Consider the following 27,588-nt stretch of genomic DNA (forward strand, 5'->3'; position numbering starts at 1 on the left):
GTGCGAATCGAGTGTGTTACTGCAGTAAAAAGTTATCATCAAACAGTTTTCACATACGCGTTGTACTATAGTGTATTTATTGAATTGTGGGCGTGAGGCGTACATTATGTTACTATATTATATAAATATTAATAATTGGTGTTGAGTATAAAATAAAATCGTAATGAAATTCGATTATATTATTACATTTAAGTAAAAATGAGTAAGAACTCTGCACAGTTTTTGCATATGTATGACCGATGAAACATCAGAAGGGTGCACATATTGGCAGATCTAAGGAGGAGGGAGGGGTTCTCTGAAGGGATATACGTCAATTCATCGAGTGTTAATCCAATGTAAATATATATATATAATATTTAAATCCAACATTATCCTTCCCATTTTAACAACGTAATAAGATGTAAGCTGATAGTAAAACATTTGAATGTTGTACTGCGTGAATACTGAATAGTATAAACTTGATAAAATAAAGATGGAACACTTAAAAATGTGCCAACACAAAACCAATTGTTACAATTTAAAAATTTAAAAATATATATATAATATATACACGATGATTTGACGTCACGACAAGTTGACTTCGCGATAAATTGAAGTGCTACTGTTCTGAAGCAACCACCGTCCCGCATATTGAACTTTTTTTTTTTACTATAAATTACTCAGATATCAGTTATCACGTATGTCTGCATAGAATTAAATTAATTATGGGTTACCAACTACCAACAAATAGGTATTATCTTGGTTTTTATCATAATAAGTAGGTACATAAGCTTTATTATCAAAATAGTATCCATTAGTGACCACCATAAAAAAATCCTAGTTCATCCACTGGTTGCACACACTGCTATAGAGACAAATCCATGAAAGCTCCCAGTTCCAATAATATCCTCATTCTAGGCATTGTACAGTTATTATTTTTTAATTTTATGTATTTTTTTTATTTTTCAAATGATAGCGCTAACAATTTTAATTTCATATTTTGGATCAGAAATTTTACTTTTATAGTAATGTATAGATACAAATTGAATGAAGCCGGTTATAAGGTTAAATCGCTCTATGTTACTATCTATACACACCTATATACAGTTCAATTATAATATATCACTATTGTAATATGCGTCACGGCGAGAATATAACATATAATATATACATAACATTATTAGGTACATTTTATATTAATAATAATTTACCCATTCCGTTTGTTTTTTTTTCAGAAAATCGGCGGGAAAAGTCATCGAAAAAATCATCTTCGGCTGTAAACGCGGGGTCGGTGCAACACACTCCACCTCCGCCACAACAGTACAACGCGAGCCACCACCAAAGGGCAGAATTATCACCGAGATCACGAAAACAGCAAATAGGTCCGAATAACATATTTTTATATTATAATATTATTATTGGGGTTCTAAAAAATTATCGAAAAAATGTCTAAAAATGTCACAATAAATCACTTAAAAAATTAAATTTTTTATTGTATCACAAAAATCAACTGAATACTAAATATTCAAAGAAGTCTAATCATTCTATCTAAAAAATTAGAAATGGTTCATCACCAATTGTTATTATTAATGAATAATATAATCTCGATTCTCGGGGATGTGTAATTCATTCTAAACAGTCAAAAATATAAAACTAAGATTATTTTAATTTATGTTAAATAATTATATCAACTTTTTATACGAGTAGTTAAATTATGAGAATTATTGCATTAAACTAAACAAAAGTTTTTGAAACAATATTTTTAATCAACTTGAATAAAAAATTCAAAAACTCTATAAATATATTATTATACTACACATATATAATATTATATATTTTTACAAAAGTGAAATGAAAAACAAAATCGCAGTTCCATTGTATGATTCAAGCACGTGATTTAAGTTAAGACATAGACAATACAGACATATATATTATAACATTTATAACATACACGGTTATTATAATAATATTGTTCAAATAAAATGGCGCGATATTCTCGAATTTCACTTTTCAGGCCGATTTCAAACGTGTGCCACATAGCGAATATATAATAACGTCGGTTAACTGAAAACGGAGATATTAATTATAGCATGGGGTTAGAATGTCTGTATGTTGGTTTTTTTTCCAAAAATCTCGAAAACTGTGTTCGTGATAGTTATTATACAAAGTACACGAAGCGTACTTTGTAGATATATTATTATATATACTTACCAAGAAAACGCCACCGCGGTGAGTTTAATTGGCGGTGACAACGACAGCGCGGTGGTAGGATCATATAACATACATAATACATATTGTATAATATTATGTAGTATGTATAATTAATGTTTGTTTAAAATTAAATTAATAGTGTCTAACTAGTGGTGGCGGTGCTATTGGTTAAGTTACACCGAATAGCATACGTTAAAACATCTCGAGTGTAAAACATCCCGGCCTAGTGACTTCTTGCTGATGAAAAATAACATAATATTATTTTAATTACAATTTATACTTCTTTATTTAGACATATAATATTATATTGATAATATCCATAAATATTTTTCATATCATGTATACTCTATTCCAAATAAGTATGAAAAAAATCCCGACGGAAACGCGTCGTGGTTTGCGCATGTACAGTCTCATTGGCTGCAGTCGGCGCAGCTGACTACTGCGGCCAATCACAGCGGTTCTACCGTACAGAGGCTGCGCAGTTTTTCTAGACTTATTTGGAATAGAGTATTGTTTACCCGTTAAATCACATATTGTTTAAGTAACAATTGCCAATCCAAAAAGTCATACAAAACAATTCTAATGGCTGGTGGGTAAAGTATTTTTTTTTTTATATATGCAGCAAGATAATAGCATTAGGTACTAACGATCAACATAAAATAAAATTACATAATTTAAATAAGACACAAATTATTAAAGGAAATAATAATATTGGTACAGGTAAGTAAATTTAAATATTATTATATAATTCCAATAAATTGGTGAATCTTATGAGTTAAGTGGTGGTTTCCGGATCTGATGCTTAAGTTCACATAGATTATGATGGAGATTGAGCTCGTGAATAATAGTATTAATCTGTAACAGGAAGAGCACAAGGTACACATAGTGGTAGTTCTTGTGTAATCTCGAGGTGCTTAAGTAACAATGGCTGATTCGGAGTGTATTAATAATGATTTGGGTATGCCTAGGAAGAGTACAATCGTGATTCTAAGGTTAATGACCTAATTTTTTTAATATATTAATTGTTTATGGACACAGATTTTTTTTTAGGTAGATATACGTTAGTTTTTTTATATCAGAGTGAGGTGTTAATGTGTGATGTTGCATATTTAGGTAGAAATTAGATGTGATTAGGAACAATCCAATATTATTGCACTTTGATATTTTCATGTTTTGAACTTTGCATAACTTTTATAATATGGACTCAAAAACATACTACGAATATTATTTTAAATAAAAACAAATGCTTTTTTTTACATTTACTGTTGAAACAATGTTAAATGAAATTCTCTACCCGTCTCGTTGTATAATAAGTACCTAACTTATTTCTCATCAATCCGGATTTAATAATATGTATTTTCTATTCGTTTTTCTCTTTAACGTGCGTACAATATATAAATATATATTATGTTCAAAATACAATTATATGACTTTAATATGGCCTAGCATAGACAGCTGACCCATTACAGTATCGCGGACGCTTATAAATTGAATGGTTTAAAATTATATGGCAATAAAACTGTTTCATAAAAATGACATCGTATATGATCGTAGTGTTTGGAAAAAATAGATAATATTAGTTATTTGTTGAAAAATATAGTCATTGTAAAAATTCAATCCCACCAAAAATTGAAAACTCAATTTAGCTTTTATGACAGGTCGTATTATAGTGACAAATGTTTAAGTTTACGACGAGTCGTTATATCCATACTATATTTATAGTTTCGGTATCATGTATTAATATAAATCATCATAATAATATATATTATATTACATTATATAAATAAGTATGTGAAATAAACAAATTCACTGTGGCGATTGATTCATAGTGTGTGCTGGTCTTATTGTCTTGTTTCGATTCGATTACGTATCAAAACGTATAAAAATGCAAGTAACAAGTGAACATTGAAAATACCGTATGTATATTATGATATTGTATAAAGCTAATTAGCATTAATGTTTTTGTCGGAGGGTTGCGTGTTCGTAACGCACGCATTGCAGCATTCGAAACGAAGAAGTTTAGATGATTTTATTTCAAACCACAGAGCTACAACAAAGTTTTATGAAACCCACCGGAATACAGTTGTTTATTAATTTTTTTATACACATGTATAATATGATATTATTCTATAATATATTATAATAGGTACACGAGATTTCTGACTACGAATTACTTCGTAACTACCTGTTTCACCTAATACCTAGCTGTATAATAACGCACACATTTTTTAGATTCATAATTCGTTTCAAAACAGACAAAATATCAAAATTATACAGTCCTATGAAACGATATACAAATAATATTATATTAACGTATTCCGTTTGAATACGTTTGAAAACCGTACCGGAGCGGTTTCAGTCTGGCCACGACTAATTAATGCGTTTTGTCGTGAGCACGACATCAATATTACTCGAGATTATCTACGTTAATTGTTCTGCGGAACGTTAATAAAAAAAACGAGTAGGTACAGTAAAAATATTTTAATATATATATAATATTTTTTGGGTCGATCGTGTGACATCAATTATTATTATATTACCCACCGCTAAAGTATAATATAAAATAATTTATTATAATATTAGGTACCTACATGCTCTAATACAATATTATAATTTATTATATTTTATGCATTCGTATACACGTTTCTGTGCGTATTTCATAATTTTCTCACTCGTCATTGTGCCTAGAGAACCTATAGGTACAAAGAAAAAATAAGATAAAAGTACTAAAGTTCACACAAACTTTGCGACGCTTTGTTTTACTTTGGCCGGGAACAAGAATAGTTTTCAACACTCTCGCTAAATTACTGCGTTACCGGAAACAGAGAGTAATATGAACACTTATTTAACATCGCCTTGCAGGTGCACCGTGAACGTGGATTTATTCTAAGGCAATTTAAGGGCCGAACAATAGTTTATGAAGACAGGTGCAATAATATTGTATTTTATTTCTCATGCTTATTCGGTAGTTATCACGCATTAGTATATTATATTATTATGCCTTTTACTATATTATTATAACTACTTATTATATTATCTTAATATTTTATATTTGCTTTCGATGACAAAATAAAATAATATAACTACTAAGAATAATCAAGAAATAAGAATATCTTTAACTCGTTGAATTCGTTATTATGATATATTAATCAGTCTCGTTTGAAGAAAAATGTATTCAGGTTTATATCCATGATTTCAATTCAAAAATACGCACACTAACACGCAGATCGTTGCTGCTATAACAAATATTATTGAAAAATAATATAATAAGTAACTACTTACTACTTATATAGTTTTTAGATTCTGAGCGGAGCGGTTGGCTTTACTATGATATTATGTATGTTTGGTATCACCTTTTGAAGTACATTTAAGTATTTCAATCTTCAACTTTCCAATACTTTTTAAAATAATCAGTTGAATAAAAAAAAAATGGAATAACTGGAATTGTCGACATAATTGATTTATTTTAGTTAAATATCAATAAATGTAGACTTTAATAAATATGTTGGCCCTCTTTCTGCTATTTATAGACATTTTCAATTTTCTGATTTATTTTTTATATCTTTTAGATAGTGCATAAAATTCAATAAATGGTTTTCTTACTGAACTCATTAAATTTACGCATCCAAAACGTGTGCATTATTACTGTAGTATATTTTGTCCATTTGTACCTAAGTGTCTGAATTTGCTTGTCTTGATTTCTCAATTCTGCTAGGGAGATTTATAATAAGAAGTAATATATATACGATATATTATACCGACGTTTTTATTTTCAATGAGATTTGGATGGGTCCGTTTATAGGTAATTCGTTCAGTCGTCAACCCGTCACTGCTGATGTGAGTGTATAGACAAATACATGTATTATTAGCTTCTATAGGTATACAACGATAAAATAGAGGTAATTTCAGGGATTTTTTAGGACACAGTGTGGATGTCCAAATAGTAATAAATTTAGATCAGACAGCCAGAATTATTAAGGTACCGACCTACGAACGATACAATTGTATGTGTAGGAGAGTCGTATATATACTCGTTATATACTCGTGTATAATATATACATATATATAACCACCCATGACACGAAACTGAACAGTAATCACATGGTTGAACGATAACAAAACTCAGAGACCCAGAAACCCCAAGTCTTATGGTCGGATATACAGATGCAAATAACTATAATCCTAGTCCGTATATTATATTATGTACCTACCTATATATAAAACAAAAAACCACAGAATAATTCTACCTCACCGTTTTTGCAGATCTTATTATATTATACGGAACTTGCTTATCAACATTTATGCGGCGTAAGCTACGAGTATAAATTATGTTATTTAATTCGTTCAATATAATTGAATGAAAGAATGTAATCAACCGAACATGATTTAATTCAAGACATGCTGCGAATAGGAATAAAAATACAATTTTCCGCTACAGAATTATTCGATTTACCGAGACACTATTTTACATTATTAAACAAATTTTAACCGTTGAGAGCAATTATTGACGATGCGATGTACAATGCGAGCATATATATAGGAATTATTGCGTAGGATATTTAATGAATCGAATTTAAGTGTATTATACCTCGTGAATTGGTGTAGTTGGTTAAAAACATCTCTAAAATCTTATAAAAATTTTTTAATATTATCGTAGTATTGGTTTATTGGCAGAATCTCATAATTCGTTTTACGCATATCGATCTGATTTTGTTTTTTCTTATATTATACCATCGCCATCAAGTTTAACCCGATCTGTGCTGGCCGAAAACAATACAGATGTTCTCGAAACCGCACCGTGAGTGGTATTAATGTATTAAGGTATTAATGTTGTTCATGTCGATTCTACATCGTTCCAATTTTAATATATGTACAGCCAAAGCTAGTAAATGCCTGAGTATAGTAGATAATACCAAAGGAGAACAATGTTATCGCTAATATAACAAGAATATTGACTAGGAAAAAGTTATCAAAGGAGTCAATCACTGCAGGGAACCGTAAATGTAAATATTATTAAGCGTATAGTACGTTGTACACGCATATAATTATTGTACTGTGCTTTACGGCCAAAGAATGTAAAAGCTCAAAACTCAATGTTTCTGGTGCATCGTCCGTGCACAATATAAATGCAGTGTTAAAGTCACGACGATAAATGCTAACCAGCGATTTGTGATATGGTTATTTTATTTTGAGCATCCAATGTATCCCTGAAAAGTAAAAGTTCTAATTATAGTTACAAATCGTAACTGTATAATATGTATAAAAAAAGTACCATGTAATTATTAAAACGTGGACTTTAAAAATAAAACAATAATATCAATAATAAAATTAGTTACACCGAAACCTCTAAATGCCGGACAATCTCGGTCGCTGAAATTGTATCCACTATTCGAAGGCGTTCGCTATTCAGAGGGTTCATTTTGTAGAAAGTGTTTCGTTAGTTCCCAAAAAATGTCTGCTATTTGGAAGTTATCACTGTTTAGTGGTATCCGTTAGGAGAGGTATCACTGTATTTTGTCTTTGGAACATACATTTTTACATAAGGTATTTCAATAAAATGTATACATGTCATATCGTATGAAATAATAAAAATGTGATATACCTATATATATTTAATACGATAAATGTAAGGTGTAACAATATTAACATTGACACATAAATCCATAGTGAATAATAAAGAACTATATGAGATATATTAAAGTTTAATTAAACAGCTTTGATTTAAGAGGACGTATTATAAACATTGTCACAATATTGTTGTTTCCATCTTACAAGTTTCTGATATACTACCTATAGTAAATTACCATCCAACAGTTCTTGTTTAGCTAAATGTTAGCTTAGATTTAAGAGTAAATTTACCTGTTATTTAATTTGAAGGTAACAATATTTTTTGAATATGTTTTTATCGATTTTTTAATTTTGTAGTGATGAATATGCCGGTATGAAAATTTTTAAATTGTAATATTTTACACACTTAAACTTGCTTCAAAATGAAACCTTTGAGTTTTATTCAATAGATAACATCACTCAAATATCAAAACGAATTTAGTTGAACGATAACTTCTAAATATAAATTGCCTCTATGTTGCACACTTCAGTGACGGATACCACATGTTTTGGCCAGACGACTTTTTAATGACATGATTGGTAAATAATATGATTTATAACGAAATCGATTATCATTTCAAAAGTCGTCGGTGGTACCTAATCAATACTTACACGCACTTTTACCTCCGAATGTATGTATAGATATATTTTATTTTTCATTATGATATCATACTCACAGGACCTGTTTATAATAAAATACTCCAATATTTATCACTTATGTGACATCTTACGACAAGTCCTTATACCATTTGTGTGTACCGTGCAGGTGGCAGTGGAGGAAAACCGGTGTACCGTTTGACGTCCGAGGCCAAACACGTCTTGTGCGAATGCGCAGAGTATCAACTGGCCAACTCACCGACACACGACCACGTGGCTGCACACATCCTCAGACAACTGGGCGATCGTCCGGACTTGCCAACGACGGCTGCGAAACACGACGAATACGCGTACGACGACGGTATCGGCGATGGGGAAAACAACGAGGACTGTTACCAGTGGTAAGCACTAAGCACAATATACATATATCAAATGGGGGAAAAAATGTATAGTCACGTCATTTACACTGGGAAATAAAAAATAGGCGAATGGGTGCATCCAAAAATATACAGTTCTGCAAAGAACTTATCAATCTTTAAATTGCCACGAAAAACGATATATTTCCGTTCAGTTATTCCGTTGGCAATATAATATGCAGGTAAATTCTCATTTGTTGATACGATTTCCTAAAAACACAGATCGAAAAATATTTATGCGCCACTCAAATATTTTAAGGTGACACGCGTAGGTACGAGCTTATATTATATTTAAATCATATATTGTTAGTTTCACAAAATGTTTATTTTAAACGTTTATAAAAATATACATTTGCATACAATATCAGACCTTATATTTTGCACCCGTTAAAACGATAAAAAATACATTTTGTATAACATAAAAAAAATATACCGTGGACATCTCACCCACCCCAAAATATTTTTTTCCTACTTGAACTTATGTTTGTTGAGTTGGAACAACCTGAGGCGATTTAAATTTGTAATTATTAAATTATATTAAAATGTAATATTATATTGATGAATGCAATAATATATTATCACGACGAAAGAAACAATTTACGAGCCGCGAGGCGTGTGCTGGGATTGCGTATGGTTCCGACGACTTGGTAGCTGACATTAACAAATAACAATAAAGCAAGTTTATAATATTGTTTATGAACAGTGAAAAAAAAATGATGGATTAGTGTACTGTAACGATATAATATAATATTATGTCTGTGTGTTTTTCCAAGGCATTTATTAATATTTCAAGTTTTAAAGAGTCTATAGATATTTTCTTCGAAAAAAATTATTTCGTGTACGGATTAAAACACCAACCAAATAACTTTAGATACAGGTACATGAAAATGTTGTGCTCAATAGCAGAGTCACTTTTTAACGTCGGATTTTATTTAAGTACCTACATTTCTCTACTTTTTTTTTAAAAAATTTCGTTTAAATAATGATCCATGCCAAACTCATTGTAAACTGGTGCGTGGTGTTGATATATAACTTATATATAAGTAGTATATATTTGTATGTTCACAGCCAGCTTTTCCACGGTAAACATTTTTTTTCAAGGGGGAATGTCCCCCTTGGAACACTCTGATTTACCGTGTAACACATTACACACTGATTGTCTACCAAATTTTACCTCGTAAAAAAATATTTACTATATTTTATTTTAACTCATGTTGGTTACACTGTTTTTTTTTATCTAAAATTTGATAAACAAATTTACAATAATTTTTTTCATTTTCAAACTTGATTATTTTTTTTTTTTATTATATTCAGTTACTAACGATTAGCTGTTTCAACAAGTTGTGTCTCGTTCACTAATTTTCTCATCATTTCATTAAATTGTTTTTTTTCCAAGTTATTATTTAATTTTATAAAAAAATGAATTTCCAAAAATGTACAAACGATATCCAGTCATTGGTTGAACAAATACGATTCAATTCAACGTCAGGGTATCCAGAATTCTCTACATTTGTATCTAGGTTACGAACTTTTAAGTCGTTTCCATCTAATACCGGCCAGAATAAATACAAATTAGCTGAATGTGGATTTTACTATATCAATCTCGACGATGCAGTTCAATGCCATTGGTGTGGAATAATTCTACATAGTTTTGAAATCGACGATAATTGTTTTATAGAACATACTCGATTATCATCTAGATGTTTATTTGTATTATTAATGAAAGGAAATAAATTTGTACAAAAAGTAATAAGTAAATATTATTAATATTTATATACTGTTTATAATATTTGCTGTATTGGATAAAAAAAAATTTGTGTTCTTTATTTGAAATTATTATTTCAGTTTTAAGATTTGTTAAAAATTTGATACATCCCAAATATTTTTTGTATGAGGTAAATTTTGGTAGACAATCAGTGTGTAATGTGTTACACAGTAAATCAGAGTGTTCCAAGGGGGACATTCCCCCTTGAAAAAAAATGTTTACCGTGAAAAAGCTGGCTGTGAACATACAAATATATACTACTTATGTAAGTATAATATTCATTATTTAAATATCCATCGTAAATTTCCAGTATGTTTATATATGGTCCGATAATATGTTAGTAAACCAACCGACGTGTTCCGACTACCTACTGTCAATGACTTAATGGTCCAAACTTAATGACTACAAGTCAACGTGGTGGTAAAAATAGCGTAAGGCATTCCACGCACGCATGTACCTATATTACCTATGCGACAGCCGTTTTACGAAACGTTCGAAATATAATATATAAAAATAATAATAATATCATTATTGAGTATATTATTATACTATTTTTGTGCAATATAATATACTCAATGATAATAATATTAATTCAATCACTGCAGTAGACGCTGCCGCTTATTGTTTTATATCCAGATGATACTATTATGATCGAATCGTGGAAATTTCCCCCCCGACTGTTTTTGGTGTATTATAAGATTTACACCCCGATATATTTTTTATGCGGACATTTTCCCACCATTTTTTTTTAAAAAGTTTACTATTTAATAATAATAATTTTATTATTTAATATGGAATTATTATTTTGGATATTGTCTTATATTTTCAAATATTTTCATAAATATAATAAATTATAGATGTATATTTTTGATCAACTGAACTACTTGAATCAAATTCAAAAGCAATTATTTTCAAAAAAAAAGCGGGTGAGTAGTTGTCACTCTGCTGTACAGTAGGTTACAAGTGGGTCAATGTATAATGGATTGTATTAAACTTGAATTCAATGATATAATATCATTGTATAAGAAAAACGATTCTGAGCGGAGACGGTTTATCAGTTTGAATTTTTTACATTGTTATTATTTATTATAGCCTGTAAGTTTAATTAATATTATAATATTATTTTTTTTATTCGTTGCTATGGTGATAAACAAAGCGTTAGAAATTAAAATCCTATTTTCAGTGGTTTTCGGTAATTTTTGGTAGTTTTTCCCGTGACATTAAATAACTATTGAGAAATTCGAAAAATGGCCTCTTTAAAGTACCATCTTGATTCAATTTGATAAAAGATAAGGTACTATAATATGTCAAAATCGAAGCACTCCTTCTGGCGGAAATTTTGTATACAGAAAAAAAAAAATTAAAATAAACACCATTGTAAAACCACTAGCTTCCTCGCTCCGCTCAGAATTTAAAAAAATAATATGTGTTTAGAAATAACAAAAAAATCAGTAGTCAAATGTTTTTACAAAATGAATAATTTTTATGTCGGCATTTTTAGCCACTATTATTAATTTTTGTTTTTAAGTTTTCGACAACTGAGGTTTTTAGCCTGTGGAACCGTGGGGGAGGGAACTGTAAGTTTTGAACACGTGTGTGTTTGTTTTCATGCCCATGGGGATGGCGGCCTCTCTCTCCGGGCACCGTGACTGCCCGAAGAAAAATGCCGCCCGTGGCCAAGTTCAAACCGGTGACAGTGCGCGTCGCAACCGACGCTTTAGTCCGCGCGGCCCCCTATTATTAATTATTAATTTTTTTTATTTTATACTTATTATATTTTTTAATTTGTATTGTTTTAACATTGAAGTACTTAATTTAGTGGATCAAACATACTATACATTTATAATATATTATATTTATGAAAATAAAAAAATGTTTATATATTTTATATTTTATTTAAAAAAAAAGAATAATATAATATTATTAAATTCATTATTATCATTAGTCAGTAATAAACTTTAAAAAAAAAATGGGTGGAGAATGTCCGCATCAAAAATATACTGGAGGGGAGGAGGGGAAATGTCCTACTAAACGGTCGGAGGGGATACGTCCGGAGGGGAAATGTCCATTTACTATTATGATCATAATCTACAAAATGGTGTTGTTGATCGATCGAAATGTATTAATGATATTATTATTATGTTTACGGTGACCAACGCTTTTACTCGCAGCGGCTGCAGCGTGCAAGACTGTTAAACGTATCATAAAACGGTGTAAAGTTTTACGGTAATGAATTTTTAAACACGAAGCTGCGTCGCGCCGTACATTTGCAGTAGTCAGATGACCGTATCGCGTTTAATGACGCGAAAAGCAATTGTCCGGATCGTGGACTTTTATATAGATATAAATTTAAAGGAAAAATAGTGTTGCGCGTAATTATTTCGTATTTGAGAAAAAAAAAAATATATGTATAAAAAATATACCTGTGCAACGAAAAAAATGTCTCAGCCGGATTGAGTTTGGTCGTACAAAAAAAAAAAAGAAAAAAAACCGGGACAAAAATCGTTCTTCCGAAAATGAAAATAAAAATATCACTTGCAACGTCGTCGTCTCGTGTTTGACAATTCCCGAAAACCGTTTCAATAGTGACACAACTTTTCGTTCATTATCTTGTACAAACCATCTTCCTATAGTGCGCTAGGCAGACATATTTCTGGTGGTCTTTTGTGCGCGAACAGGCCTAATAGGCTTATTATTTTATTGTGGTCGGCGGTGGCGGTTACGCCAAAATGAATTGTTCGCGGAATCGTCGGTCGTTTCTGTCGTAATGACTCAAACACGCGTATTTCGGTGAATGTTTATATTCATTATAGTCGTGCCCACCATGCATTATTAACACATAACGTCCATCCACATACACTTACACATATTATGCATACGCAATGATTCGCCGAGCATGTTCACACCACATATTTTTTCATCCCATTTTTAGAATTTTTAAGCATAATTATTCAAGATCATATTTTCAAATACTTCGGTTTTGTGTGTTTTTCCAAACAACCACCCTTTTTCACTGAGCGTTGTTAAGTAGAATATACGTTTCTTGAGAATAATATATTTATGTATACCCAGACACCCAGTTCAAAATGTTAACGATTAATTTTCAAGTTATTAAACGGTATGTGCCTATTAATGGGCCTCGCTACTGCTGTAAATTTTAACTAAAAAGAGTTAGTTTTGACAAAATTAAAGTTAGTTAACGTTGTCTGATTTTGATTTTGAAAAATAACTTATAATTGACACAAAATAATTGTCTATAGATTGTACTCAACACTTGGTAAAAATTAAATATTTTATTATTGTGAATTGTAATCAAAAACTTCAAATCTTAATTAAAATTAAGTATTTTGTACGATCTAAGGTCATTTTTCTGCTGAATTCAAATATTTTTTCGATTGAAAATCGAAATTAGCCAACGTTAACTTACTTTACTTTAAACAATAAGTAAGTTTTTGTAAAATACGTATAGGTACCTAATGAATTTTATTTTATTGGCATGTGCACGCGCGTTCGAGTGTGGTACATTTCACTAATAATCATTTACTTACAAACACATACTACTTTCAACTAACTAACACATAGATCCTAGGACTAGATTATAAATTGCCTGAATTTTGCCCCTTAAATAATAGCCGTAGCGAGGTTTAGCAGATATGGAGGCTAAAATAATTTAAAAATTATAACTATTGATATTTATGCTTTGTACAAATTGTCCTAGCACAATTATAACTTATAAGTAGGTACAAGAATAAATATCACATCTATTTTATATTATTTTTTAAAAACCATTATTTATTTATTTATAAAACGTACCCAATGGTAGCCCAATGGTTACAATTACAATTATCAGTGTCAAAAATAAACTTGAGTAATGTGTATTAGATAGTAGGTACTACTATCAATTTTTTTTATATTTTTTTATTTAATAATTAGAGCCTCAACTACTAAGGTTATTAGCTTTAGAGTAATAAATATTCTAATAAAAACAATGCTAGGATGCAAGTATTAGGCTATCATCTGCTCATCTTGGTCTTCTTGATCTGGGCGCGGATTACCTATTAAATTAAATCTAGGAAGCAAGTAGTAGTTATGCACAGTTTCAGATAAGTAAGAACTCTCGGATAATAATCTTGTGGTGTGGCAAGTGATCTATTTTTAAAATACACTTAGCAAATGAGTAATAACAAGAATCTACGCTGTACTTGCTCTAAAATATAACTGCAATTGAAGGTTAATGCCTAATGGACAATGGTATATGGATGCCACAAAACAGATGCGCGTATTATTCTAAAACGATGCATTATCAAGTACAATATTATTCTTGGTGCAAAATGTTTAATAACTGAAAAACTACTCGTTCGTATTTCAATGTAGATGCATCAACATTTTTAAAACTATATGTATATATTCTTGACAATTCACAAGAAAAAAGGGTGGTTTTCATTTTAAAAAAAAAACGGAAGTTTATATCGCCACGGGACAGCGTGACAGTGCGACAAGACATTAAATGAGTGATTTAATGGTTTACAGTATACAACATTTAAGTATTTGAAATATATAGTCTCATAAATAAGTATACTTAAAAATTCCTAAAATCTGAATGTGAATTAATCTATTACACCACACTATTGCAGTATTAAAGGAGGTGTGCAGGCTTGATGAATCCAGTTGCACTTCACTTGTATACATTTTAATATATTATATAAAAATATGTGGGGTATGGTCGTAGCCCGACTGGCACGGTTGCGTGTGGTTTTTTGACGTATAAAAAGGTAAGCCGTTAGTGAGGAAATGTGTAAAAAATCGCGTAGGTACGTGACTAATACAAATTAATCGAAACCTATATTGTACGCGCGCATAGGAGACGCTGAACCAAACCGAGTGATTTGCGGATGTTTTATTACGGCCAAATGTAAATGGCGCGGGGGACGCATATAAAAAATAAGACAGCCGGGGCTTTTGCGCTTGAACGGTTCGCGTACAATGATTTCGTCGAGTGTTTCCGCCATAAAAAAAAAATGTGCATATATACACACACGTATAATATACACGCGCATTACGGTTTGCGACTGCAAAGTAAACTCTGTTCGAATATAAATTTCAAAATCCCAATCTCCGAATCGCGTTCGGTTCGGATGGAAAACATTGCGACGCGTTGCTCAAACAACCGTCATAGCTTACGCATTTATTCCGAACAAATAACATAATACAAACGCCGATACATATACAGAGCGTTTGTCCCCATCAATAACTTTTTTCTAATCAATATTAAAGAATAAGAAAACGATTGCTGTGCAGGGGCGTCATTTACAGGATGTCGTGGACGTCACTTATTGTGGGTGTGTGCGTGGATTTGAATTCCATGGATGCCGTTTATATATGTTTTATATTTGTTGTTGAAATTCATAGACACTTGTTGAACACAAATAATAATATTTTTATGGTTTTTACATTTTAGATTCTGAGCGAAGCAATGAGTGTATTGATTTTACAATGATGTGTGTTTTTTTTTTATTTTTTTTTATTTTTGTGTCTGTCATCACCTTTTAGGACAGTAAAAGTGCTTGGATTTTCTTCAACAGTAACTTTTCTGATAGGAAAGTGAATCTAGTTGGTACTTTGGGGGGTCAAAAGTAAAAATTTCCCAGTAGTTTTCAAAAGCGCCGTGAAAAACAAAAGAAAAATTAAGGAAAAACGGGAATTTTTAGATGACCGAAGGTACATGAAATTTTGACTGAATGTTTATAATTGCATTTCCTATACACCATAACATTTTCCAAATATTTTGACTTATTTTGAGCTGTTTACGGACATTGTCAATTTCCATTTTTTTTAGTTTTTTTTTCTATAAATATCAATATACTTGGTAATATCATAGGCTGACTGACCGTTTTCGCTCAGAATCGTTTTTCTTATACAATGATATATCATTGAATTCAAATTTAACACCATCCATTACAGTGACCTACTTGTAACCTACTGTACAGCAGAGCGATATCCACTTATCCACCTTTTTTATGATGAAAGTGATAACATTTTTACTCTGAAAAGAGCGATTGATATATTGGATTTACAACGATGTGTGTTATCACGTTTTGGAATAAATTGAAGTTGAATATTAATTATTGCTCTAATCATCGGCATTAAGAGTAATTTCTGGTAACATATTTGATTTAAAATGCTTTTTAGTAAAAAATAGAAAATTTTTAATACATTTCTTAAAAAAAAAACAGAATATATATAGCGAGAAAGTTAAAATATTTATTCACTATAATATTATAGTATTCGACGAAATCGTTTATTTTTGTTTATGTAATTCAGAAAAATAAATTATAAACATAAAATTTTCGCCAAATACTTTAATTAGCACTACTTATCATCTGTTTTCAATTTTTTTTTAAATATACAAATTATTTGGACCTAGTTAAAACTTTCAAAAAAAAAAAATAGGAAAGGGACCTCTTAAAGTCATAATAATTTCTTATAATAGACGTTTGAAATTTTATTTGGACGTAATTAAATATTTAAATGAAAAATAACAATTTAAGTTATTTTGTTTTTCAGTCCTTCCTCCGTGTGTTTTTACTATCATTGTCTGTAATCACAGTCTTTCATTCTACGTAATGAAATTTTCAAAATATTAAGATTAATTTTAATCTGTTTAGGTATCCCTCGAGATTTATATAATCGTTTGACGGTACGTCCTAAGCCGATTTAGGAAATTACTAAAAAAAAAATAATATAATATACTTGAATATACTATCCAATATCCACATATTATCACTATATATCGGTCTCTTCAGCTCCTCAGCACAGTCTTTTTTATGGACTTCAAATATAATATACGTCATGTTATAATGTTGCAGTGAGCTGCACTGGCAATAGTCAATGACGAGATAATCTCGAAACCTACTATAATATTAAGAAGCAGATGCAAGTTGCTAGTTTTTTTTTAAATTTTCTGACAGTGAAAAGTAATTTGTCAACGAGACTGAGATCTCGAAAAATTCAACCTGGTAAATTATTGGTCGTGCGATTTCCTGCATGCGTTTTCACCGGTATCCGGCGATGATCTCTGTGTGGTGGTACCAGAGTTCTGCTACCGGTGCGGGGAGGGATCCAAAACCTACTTATTGTTATTTAATTCTATAATGAGCGAACGTCATCTTACGCCTCTTACTACGACGTAACGTTCCACACAGACGCGAATCGTGGAAAACCAGCCGCCTACTACGTAGTAAATTATTACGTTTTATAGACAACGGAAATTCGATAGAAACAATATAACGAAATCGATGTTTTACGAAACGTTCCTCGCACTTCCGAGAATAGAATAGGAATGTACTTATTATGCGCACTATAACAAATTTTCGTAGTAATCATTTTTTTTTTTTTCGTCATTCATCGTTCTCGGCATAAACACGGGTAACGTCTGTAAAATAAAAATATGTTATTGTGGAATAACTCAATAAAACAGTTATTATAATCCGTCTAATAATATGGTTATCGAAATCCACCACTCACCACTCGGGTGTTTCATTTTTCCACAGATTTTATATTTTTATTATTTGTGTTTTGTTGTCTGTTTGATTTTCATCATTGTCGTTCTGCTCGTCGGGATCGATCGATATATCCCGTCTCTGATCCAACGACGTCTACGATTACCAATATTGTAAAATTGTAACTCATAATTAGTATTTTAGTATAATTATTGTTAATATCATCTCTTGAATATCTTTCTGCCAAGTAAAATTTAATAAGGGAAAAAATATTGTTAAATAAAAATATTATTGGAATGAGGGAACGTATATCGTGGTACGTGTTTAATTGTACTAATTGTGGTTGGATGATAATGATCATATAAAATTATTTGAAAACTATTTTACTTTCCACGTAAAGTCTAAAATGATGCTCTTTGGACCTTCATTTCCGTATTATATAAAGAAGTTAAAAACCGCAATTTTATTGCTATAATTTAATATTTGTTTAATAATTACTAAAACGGTAGTCTTCGTGTTTCTTAAGAATCTGTGATGGCAAATTTATGGAAATATTTATTATGTTAAAAGTCGATTAATGTAACTTCCGTTAAGTATTATTTAAATAGTAATACAAGCTTTAAAGTTTAGCGGAGAGGGATACAGACGAGGTTGCAAAGGCGTTGAAGCACCTCGTGTATAAGAAATTAAGTTTTTACTTTTTTCTTAACATAAAATAAAAATCATTGAATAGAATAGTTTGCTCATCTCTTTATTTTTTACATCTATATATTATTATATGTACAGTATGTATCTAATAACGATAACAGCTAGTATAACCATTAACCATTATATTATTATTATTATATTTTCATTAGATCTATTTGACTATTTACACTGGTCCTAAAACTAGATTTGGATGAGTTTCAAAATTTGAAAATAATTCAATTTTTCGATTTTCCAAAACATAAACACACGCCGACAGACGCATAGAGTGATATTTTTATGACTTTGGTACTATCTAGCTATCACATCAAACCATATTTCAATCTAAGGTCGCCAGGCTGAGATATTTAGTGGAACACATAACTGCAGTCTTGTTAAGAATACTTTTCAAATGTATTCAGAATACGTATTTAAATACTTGGTGTACTTTGTATTTAAAATACGTATTCAAATACTTTCTTTTAAAACTATTTAAATATAAATACAAATACCTTTTAAAAGTATTCAAATTACTAACAAAAATACTTTATTTTTAAATCAATAAATGAATAATTAATAATCAATAATTCAATCAGTTCAATGACAAGTCGACTAAAACCACTACTACCCACGCCATGAAGTACTAGTACTATTATTGAATAGTTTATTTAATCAACCAAACCAAGCCCTCTCATGTATTCCTCCATATATTGTGATTATTGTAAAAAATTTAATACAGATTGTAAAAATTAAAATAAATATGAAAAATTAAAATGTTCAATAACATTAATACCAATATCTTATATACAAATTTTAAGCTACTACCACAGTACCACCCATTAAATAAGAAGAAAGACTATTTAAAGATTCAAGATAAATGCCAATCCAACGAGTGGCGGTCAGTGTCTTGTATTCCAAGGTATAATATGGGAGTGAGGAGCCAACAGAGGTTTCAGTATCCAGTCATTATGTTATCTGCTTGTATTTTTGCGAAACCTTATTTATAAATGATCAAAGGTTAGAACCAATTTAAAATAATATTTTAGAATCAACATTTAAAATAGTACATTCCGAATTATTAGTAATTGGAATTTGGAGTAGACCACGAGAACGAAGAAAAGTTTATTTAAAATACATTGGTCAAAAAGTATATGAAAAGTGTTTGAAATACAAAAAAAGTATTTAAATGCAAGTATTCGAATACTTAACAAGACTGCACATAAAACAGGACAATATACTGTTTATAATAATATAATATGTGATAATCGACCATCGGTTGTAAATTTCAAAAGACGACTATCGCATGTACGCGGTACATAATATTATATAATATTAAAATAATAATATTCGCGTGTACGATTTTACGATATGATATTTTTTTGCGCAAACTTTGTAAAATACGTTGTATTAGCTGATATAATATTATGGTGTATACCATAGAGTAATACTCTATGGTGTATACATTGTGATGTTTATTGCTTATCGATCGCACGATAAACCGCGATACGATTCGCTCGTTTAGATAATAATATAATATAATATAATATTATTATATTATTATTATTATTGCACGGTGATAACTGATAAGTATAAAATATCCAATGTCGAAGGTTTTGCGTGATATTGACTCACGTAGATTTAGATGCAATGCAATTTAATTTACACAGTCTAAATTTAATTCTGAAAGATATTTGTAACGAGAATACTATTTACATAACAGGAATTTAGTATAATTATTTTATTTTTATTTATGCATAATATGACAATAGTATAATTTGTATGAGCATTGTACAGTTGTAAATAGTAATATTAGTTCTCATTGTTAACAAGTAACAACTAAGTAAGCTGTAAGCAAAAGAGCAACCATTATATTTTTTTTTACTATACATACCGCATTCTACGAGTAATGGAGAACTAATTATATTTGCCTAGAATTATGTGACTACATGCGATATACCTAAACTTATAATTTAAAAATAAGTAGGTACTCAGCACCATATTTTCAAATCCTTAGATCTGTTGGTTCAAACTTTTAAAACACCCGTTTTTTCTAAATAATTAAAAAATAATTTTTTTTTAAATATTGATGCATCAAGAAAAATTTGATTGAGTATCAAACTTTAATACCCACTATAAGGATATAATTGTACATTTTAGGAGGTTTATGTAAAAAATTTTTGTTTTGAAATATAAGTACCTATACTAGAGTAAATATTAAATATATTTTATATTTTATATAAAACCATTATTAAGGACTACTGACTAACTATATTATCATTAGATTATAACTCAAAAACTTTTCATTTAGATTTCAATTTAGATACATCAACGTTTTAAGAAAAATCATCTGATTCATAATTTATTTACAGAAGAAAAATGGGTTCTCATTCGAAAAAAAAGTGTGTACTTAGTCACTACTTTTACTACCACAAGACAAATAAATTGCAGAAAAACCTAAGAACCTATTCAAAAATATTTTCTGGTAGTACATTTAATAGTACGCTTGAGGAATCAGCCTGTGTAGATATCTATATATTTTAAAACTAGATAGATAAATAACGCGTTGGTTTAATTTAAGTTTGAAAAATATTTAAAATCAATAGTTTCTTAAGAAAAAAACGGTAGCTTAAAAATAAAGTCCTATTTCATTCAGAAAAAGATTTTAAATTCAGTTTTTCATCATATGCTCAATCTGTAAACCCGGACCATAATCCTGACTAAAAAAAAATATTGTAGGTACAGACCTATACTTATCTAAAAAAGTATATTTAGGATATAATATATGATATTTACCCAACATGCTTGCACACGTTTTAGATTCTGAGTTACAATGATGTGTGTTTTTTATTTAATTTTTTTTTTTGTGTCGGTCATTATGGTTTGAGGTGGTCAAACTGCTTTGATTTTCTTCAACAGTATCTAATTGTTCGATGGGAAAGTGAATCTAGTTGGTGTATTCGGAAGGTCAAATTTTAAAATTCCCAATAATTGTCAAAAGTGACGGGTAAAACAACTTAAAAATTAAGGAAAACGGGAATTTTTACGCAAAATCGGTTTTCCGCAAAATCGATTTTGGTTTTTGGTGTAACTCTAAATGAACGTATATACATGAAATTTTCACTAGTTGTTTATATTTACATTTTCTATACACGATAAAACTTTTAAAATATTTTGATTTGTTTTGAACTGTTTAGGAACATTGGTCAATAAAACTATTTTTGGTGGATAAAAAAGCTTGAAAATTGTATACAAGGCTCCTACTATATTGTCAATATGACATTTGAAAAATATTAAAATCCTTAGTCATAGTTTTTTTTATAAGCATTTAAAGTTCAAATCTTGACAAAATACGGAAAAATCACGAAAACTAGCAAATTATTTTGTGTTAAGAATTCATAAAAAATTTTATTTTTAAATCTAACATTTGAAAATTTAACACAAGATAATTCATAAGTTTGACTACTATTATATAAAAAAAAATGTCTACAAGTAAATCAAATTAAATTTTTATGAGCGTTTGAAGTTCATAATTTTAGAAAATTCACTCGATTTCTCATGTAGCGGTTTTGTTATTTTATTGTTATTCAAAATAAGCAATAAGTATGCTTTATATTTCAAAAATTCATAATTTTAATGAATGCATTATTAAAAGTTAAAGGAAGAGGAGCACAATTTATTAACACTATATTTTAAATTATAACCATAAAAAAATATATTATATACGGTATACACATTAAACTGATTATATAATAATTATATCTAATTTAACTTAATTTATATAAACATCATTGTAAAAACCCCTTATGTACATAACTATTTAATCTAATTGTAAGCTATAATAACCATGATGTTCCCCCTGGATCCACCACTGCGTACAGCTGTAACGGGCGAACGTTGCTCTACAAATACATTGAGGCTTTTCCTCGCACCATATAAATTAATAAATACAGCTTCATGGGTTGTTCCCGTTCGATCTGAACCCTTAAAAGAACTCGCACAAACAAGACTGGACCGTCACTACAGACCATCTTCTCAACCACCACTGAAACCATTATCGGACATCGGGAGATCGAGTATCGATGACATTACTTCTTTAAAATCATACTATATATATGACACGGTATACAAACCACCAGCATCTCGCGCTTCCTGTACATATTACTTTATCTAATAAATAGTATAGATTATAAAATATTGTATTTATATATATTAGCATAGCTATTAAATTCTCAAATACATATTTCCGGTCTGCGGGACTTGCGGCTGGCTTTGAGTAACGTGACATCTGTCGCGTCAGTAAATAATTGTATTTTTCGAGCGCGCGCCTTGATCTATAATATGGGTAGGTATACTTGACACTTTTGATAGTTCTTGACGCGTTTATATGTGTGCTGTAGACATATTGTTTTCGTGTAGTGGCGTAGTGCCCCTACAGCCGATAAACGGACAAAATTCACCGGGAAATTTTCAAAAAGTATGTCAATTTGTATTCTCCCATGAAAGAATAAAGTGAAAAAATTTAAATTTATTAAATATTCCACAAAATCGTGAAAATTTAAAAATTATTATGTAATTAGAAATTCATAAAAATGTTTGTTTTTATATCTAATAAAATGTATATATTATGTATTTGAAGATTTAATACAAGGTTCTACAAAAGTTTATCTACCTATACATATATTCTATGTAAAAAAAAGTTTACCGGAAAGTCACATCACTTTTAATGAGCGTTTGAAGTTCATAAGACAGGATATTGACCCGCACACTAACTGTCTCTTCTCAAACGATTTTCTTCTTTAATTGTATAGTACAAAAACGAATGGCCGTTGATAATCGATACTTTTTGAGTTATTTATAGACATTATGGATTTTTTTTCCTTATATTTATCGATGAAAAAAATTGTTGCTCGGTCAAAAAACTTAGAAACTAAATACAAGTTTCCTCATACATGTTAATATAATATCGTTTTGTGTTCCACAGCCAAATGTACAGTGGATCACACGGGACGCCCAGCAGAGTGCCGCTCCTAAGCGGCAACCGTCAACAGCAGCGGCGGCGTGGTGGTGCGGACAAGGACCGACGACAAAACACCACGGCCGCGGCCATCGCCTCCGAACACTATCACCGTGAGGTTGCTGCGGCGGCGGCAGCGGCTGCTGCTGCGGCCGCAGTGGCCGCGACCAACAGCAAGCGGCCGAACAAGAGGCGCAACGGCGCACCACCGGGCGTACCGGTGGCCCTGGTGCTGCTCGTGTTGGCCGGTTACATTTGTCTGGGCGCGGCCGTGTTCGCCGCATGGGAGGGCTGGACGTTCATCGACGGCGCGTACTTCTGCTTCGTCACGCTGTCCACGATTGGGTTCGGTGACCTGGTACCGGGCAAATCGTTCCAGGGCACCGACACTCAAAACGGACAGCTGCAGCTGGTCGCGTGCTGCGGTTACCTGCTGTTCGGCCTGGTCCTGATCGCCATGTCGTTCTCGCTCGTCCAGGAGGAGGTGGTGTCCAAGTGCCGGCACGCCGCCCGCTACGTGGGCCTACTCAAACAACCGCCCAGGCCCGGAACCCAGCCGTACGCCTTGTAATACGATATCACCTGCAGCCCTCATCCTCCACCCATATTTGTCAACCTTACTCGTTACGCATTTAAAAAACCGAAATTGTAAAACATGTCCAAAACATTATCCACGTGTCACGATGAACACCCGACCACGACGACAGCATATTATTATTATGCACGATGAACACAGAACAATTCCTCTCACTTTTGAATTTCCAAATAAAACCAATAGCTTTTTTGTGCACCGTTAGTGCCGATTTGTATAAAAAATCCGACACATGTACTTTTGAGCTTTGCGGGACACTGTTGTTTTTCTTAGGGGGTGTAGGGGTAATGATAATCACCCCTTATAAGTTATAATGTATTGAATGATAATATTATAACGGAATGTGTATATCCTACGACAAACCGTAACCAACAGAGTCACTGGTTCGATTGGTACCGAGTGCATAAAGTAAATAATATGATAACAATATTGTTTTACAATATACGATTATTAATTTAATTTTTATTATTTACAATCCCGTGACGTTAGCTCGACGTATGCATTCTTTACCCTCCATCGTGTAAAACGATTCTCATAACGAAAGATTTCCTAGTATTTTTTCACTCGCTCTCTGTCTGTCTCTCTCTCTCTCTTTGTACTCAATCAATCTCCCAAACACCGCGCATTTAGGTATACCCAAAACGGCATGTTGTCTATGCACACCTGTTGGCACAGGGTTTATATCTGAATGCGCATACGTTTTTGGAATCGTCTCCATATCATTAGTACATTGTATAATTTACACGTACGTATAGTTCCCAAACGTCGTTGGTGCGATTCAACGATTTGTTTAAAAGTTTTAAAAAACGAAAATCGCTTAAAAGTCATATATCATGATATTATACTTATGGCACGTTGTGTAGATTATCGGGAAACGTTGGTCCATCTGAAGTAGACTATTAATACTTTTCCAGCAACCCAAAGTGTAACAATTATACTATCGGCATAATATAGTCTGTTATACTATTAATTGCGTTCTGTCCATTGTTCCGTTCTATACTAGACATGTCTGTTTGAAATTTTTCTCCGAATGAAAGATACGCCATCCACGTCCCACAATATTGCAAATGACGTTTATAAGTTTAAAAAAAGTTGTTTTATTATAATATTATTGTGTTTTGTTGACGTTTTTAAAACAAATGTTGTTCTTTATGTATAAATATTTTAAAACCGAAATAGATGACTAAACTTTGATTCTTATTTATTCCTGTACCAAACAAAAATTTGAAAAACCTCGTACCTTTATGAAAATGTCATTTTCTAGTCAAATGTACCCACACAATTATTATTATATTATTGAAAATGTATATTATTTTAAGTATAAATTATTATTTTTAACTAAATATTTATACATACTATAATAATATATTATAATAACATTATACCTATTATATAAGCTATAAATTATACTATAAAGTATGTTATATGATATTATCTTATAACCGTATATAATTCATTGAAAACACATTGTAAATGTTTTCAATCATCTATATTGATAAAGTTGTAAATAAAATATGTTTTATTTTAAATAATTCAATACCGTGCCGGAACTTGGGATTGCGGTGAATAACTGTTCACAAGTAGGCACCTATACCAGGTATAAACCTACCTACCTACCTACCTAAATACGCATATTATTTTGAACTTTGATAATGGCCAATTAATACGTGATGATTTTTTTTAATTTTTCGTTAGATACGCCCGGGGAATCGACATACTGTTAAAACGGAAGATGTACAATAAAGCATATATTGTGACCATAGTAATATTACGATTATTTATATATATATAGGTAATAGGTATCTACTCTGCAATACCTATAGATATATATGTGACAAGGTACTTGAGTGTTATATCACATACGCTGCATACTATATTTGCAGGGTCTCCAAAACAGGAAAACCGGGTAATAAATTCAATATCCAATTTGCGTGCTGTTGGTTCAAAGATTCCCAACCTGGACGCGGCCACCTTCATGTGGGAATTTTTAACTTTTAACAGAGCGCTCAACTTTAAAGCTCTCTAAGGTGGCCGTATATTCTGTCACTACTCACTTTAATTTATAACTTATTGCAATGACATTTATAACTGTGCAGTGTGCGTGATAAATTATAATACGTTGTTCCAGTGTTCGATATGACTAAAAGAGCTTATTCTCTATTTAAATATAATATTTTTACACGCCACTGCAATATTAGCGACAAAAGTAATGATATACATAATTGCTTTTATCTTATCGCATGACGTACATTATCAATGCCAATTACCCGATTCAGTACGATAGTTCTTTGGCCCCGATATTGTCTGACATTCGTATGCTCGCATAGTTTGTTATTGCTCGCGTGTATATACAAGTTATATCCGTAATTATAAAATGTTCAAGAAAAAAATTTTAATGATATTCAGTTGATCAACTCCGTGGTGTCTTATTTGTTAAAAATAATTTTGTTACCTACTTGTTGTTGACTTCAACAATGAATGAGAATTTTACAAAAAAATAAATAAAACTAACAAAAATATTTTACATTTTTGTGACTTACAGAAAAAAATTGAAAAAGGTGTGAATTTTTTTAATAAAAAACAATAATGATAAAGGTGTTTTTGCTTCCTACAAAATGTCACTTTTAATTGCAGTGTTTAAAACTATCGCCGAAACGCTTATTTTACCTGCTGTGGATGCTACCGATATTAGACAAATCGAAATTCAACTGACATAACTTAAAATTATATTCATCTTATAGTGTGGCAATGGCGGGAAAAAAGCTATTTTCGTCACGGGCGACGTGTGTGGCACAAGCCACAGGCGAGGCGCACATTTCGCCAAAGACTGAAATTGCCTCCCCGCATGAGCCACACATACTTTTTTGTCACGCTTTTGCGTCATCGATCACGGCAAAAGTAATGCAGGGATCTATGCAACAACCGGACTATAATTCTACAAAAATAATATTTCATGAAAGAAACGATTTATTTTAAGCGTCATGGAAGTTATAATATGAATATAAGATAATGTAACCAAAAGTTTGTTTTGTAAAGACCGTGGTAAAGATTTCAATATAAATAATAATTATTATATTAAAATAAAATAAGAATAAAAAAGTATGGGTAAGTGGATGTCACTCTGCTGTACAGTAGGTTACAAGTGGGTCACTGTAAAATGGATGTCATTAAATTTAAATTCAATGATATAATATCATTGTATACGAAAAACAATTCTGAGCGGT

General features: G+C 30.9%; 1 protein-coding gene across 1 annotated transcript in view; it reads left to right on the forward strand.

The window, feature by feature from the left end:
* The window catches only part of LOC132948723 (uncharacterized), a 162,752-nt gene extending 135,748 nt beyond the window's left edge, over positions 1 to 27,004 (forward strand). The window contains exons 4-6 of the mRNA XM_061019349.1: positions 1,215 to 1,361; positions 8,564 to 8,795; positions 23,740 to 27,004. Of these exons, the coding sequence (XP_060875332.1) occupies positions 1,215 to 1,361; positions 8,564 to 8,795; positions 23,740 to 24,343 (983 nt within the window). The 3' untranslated portion in view covers positions 24,344 to 27,004. The remainder of the gene's footprint in view (positions 1 to 1,214; positions 1,362 to 8,563; positions 8,796 to 23,739) is intronic.
* Positions 27,005 to 27,588: the final 584 nt, after the last annotated feature.

Source organism: Metopolophium dirhodum, chromosome 7 (assembly GCF_019925205.1).
Source record: "Metopolophium dirhodum isolate CAU chromosome 7, ASM1992520v1, whole genome shotgun sequence".
Taxonomy (NCBI): Eukaryota; Metazoa; Arthropoda; class Insecta; order Hemiptera; family Aphididae; genus Metopolophium; species Metopolophium dirhodum.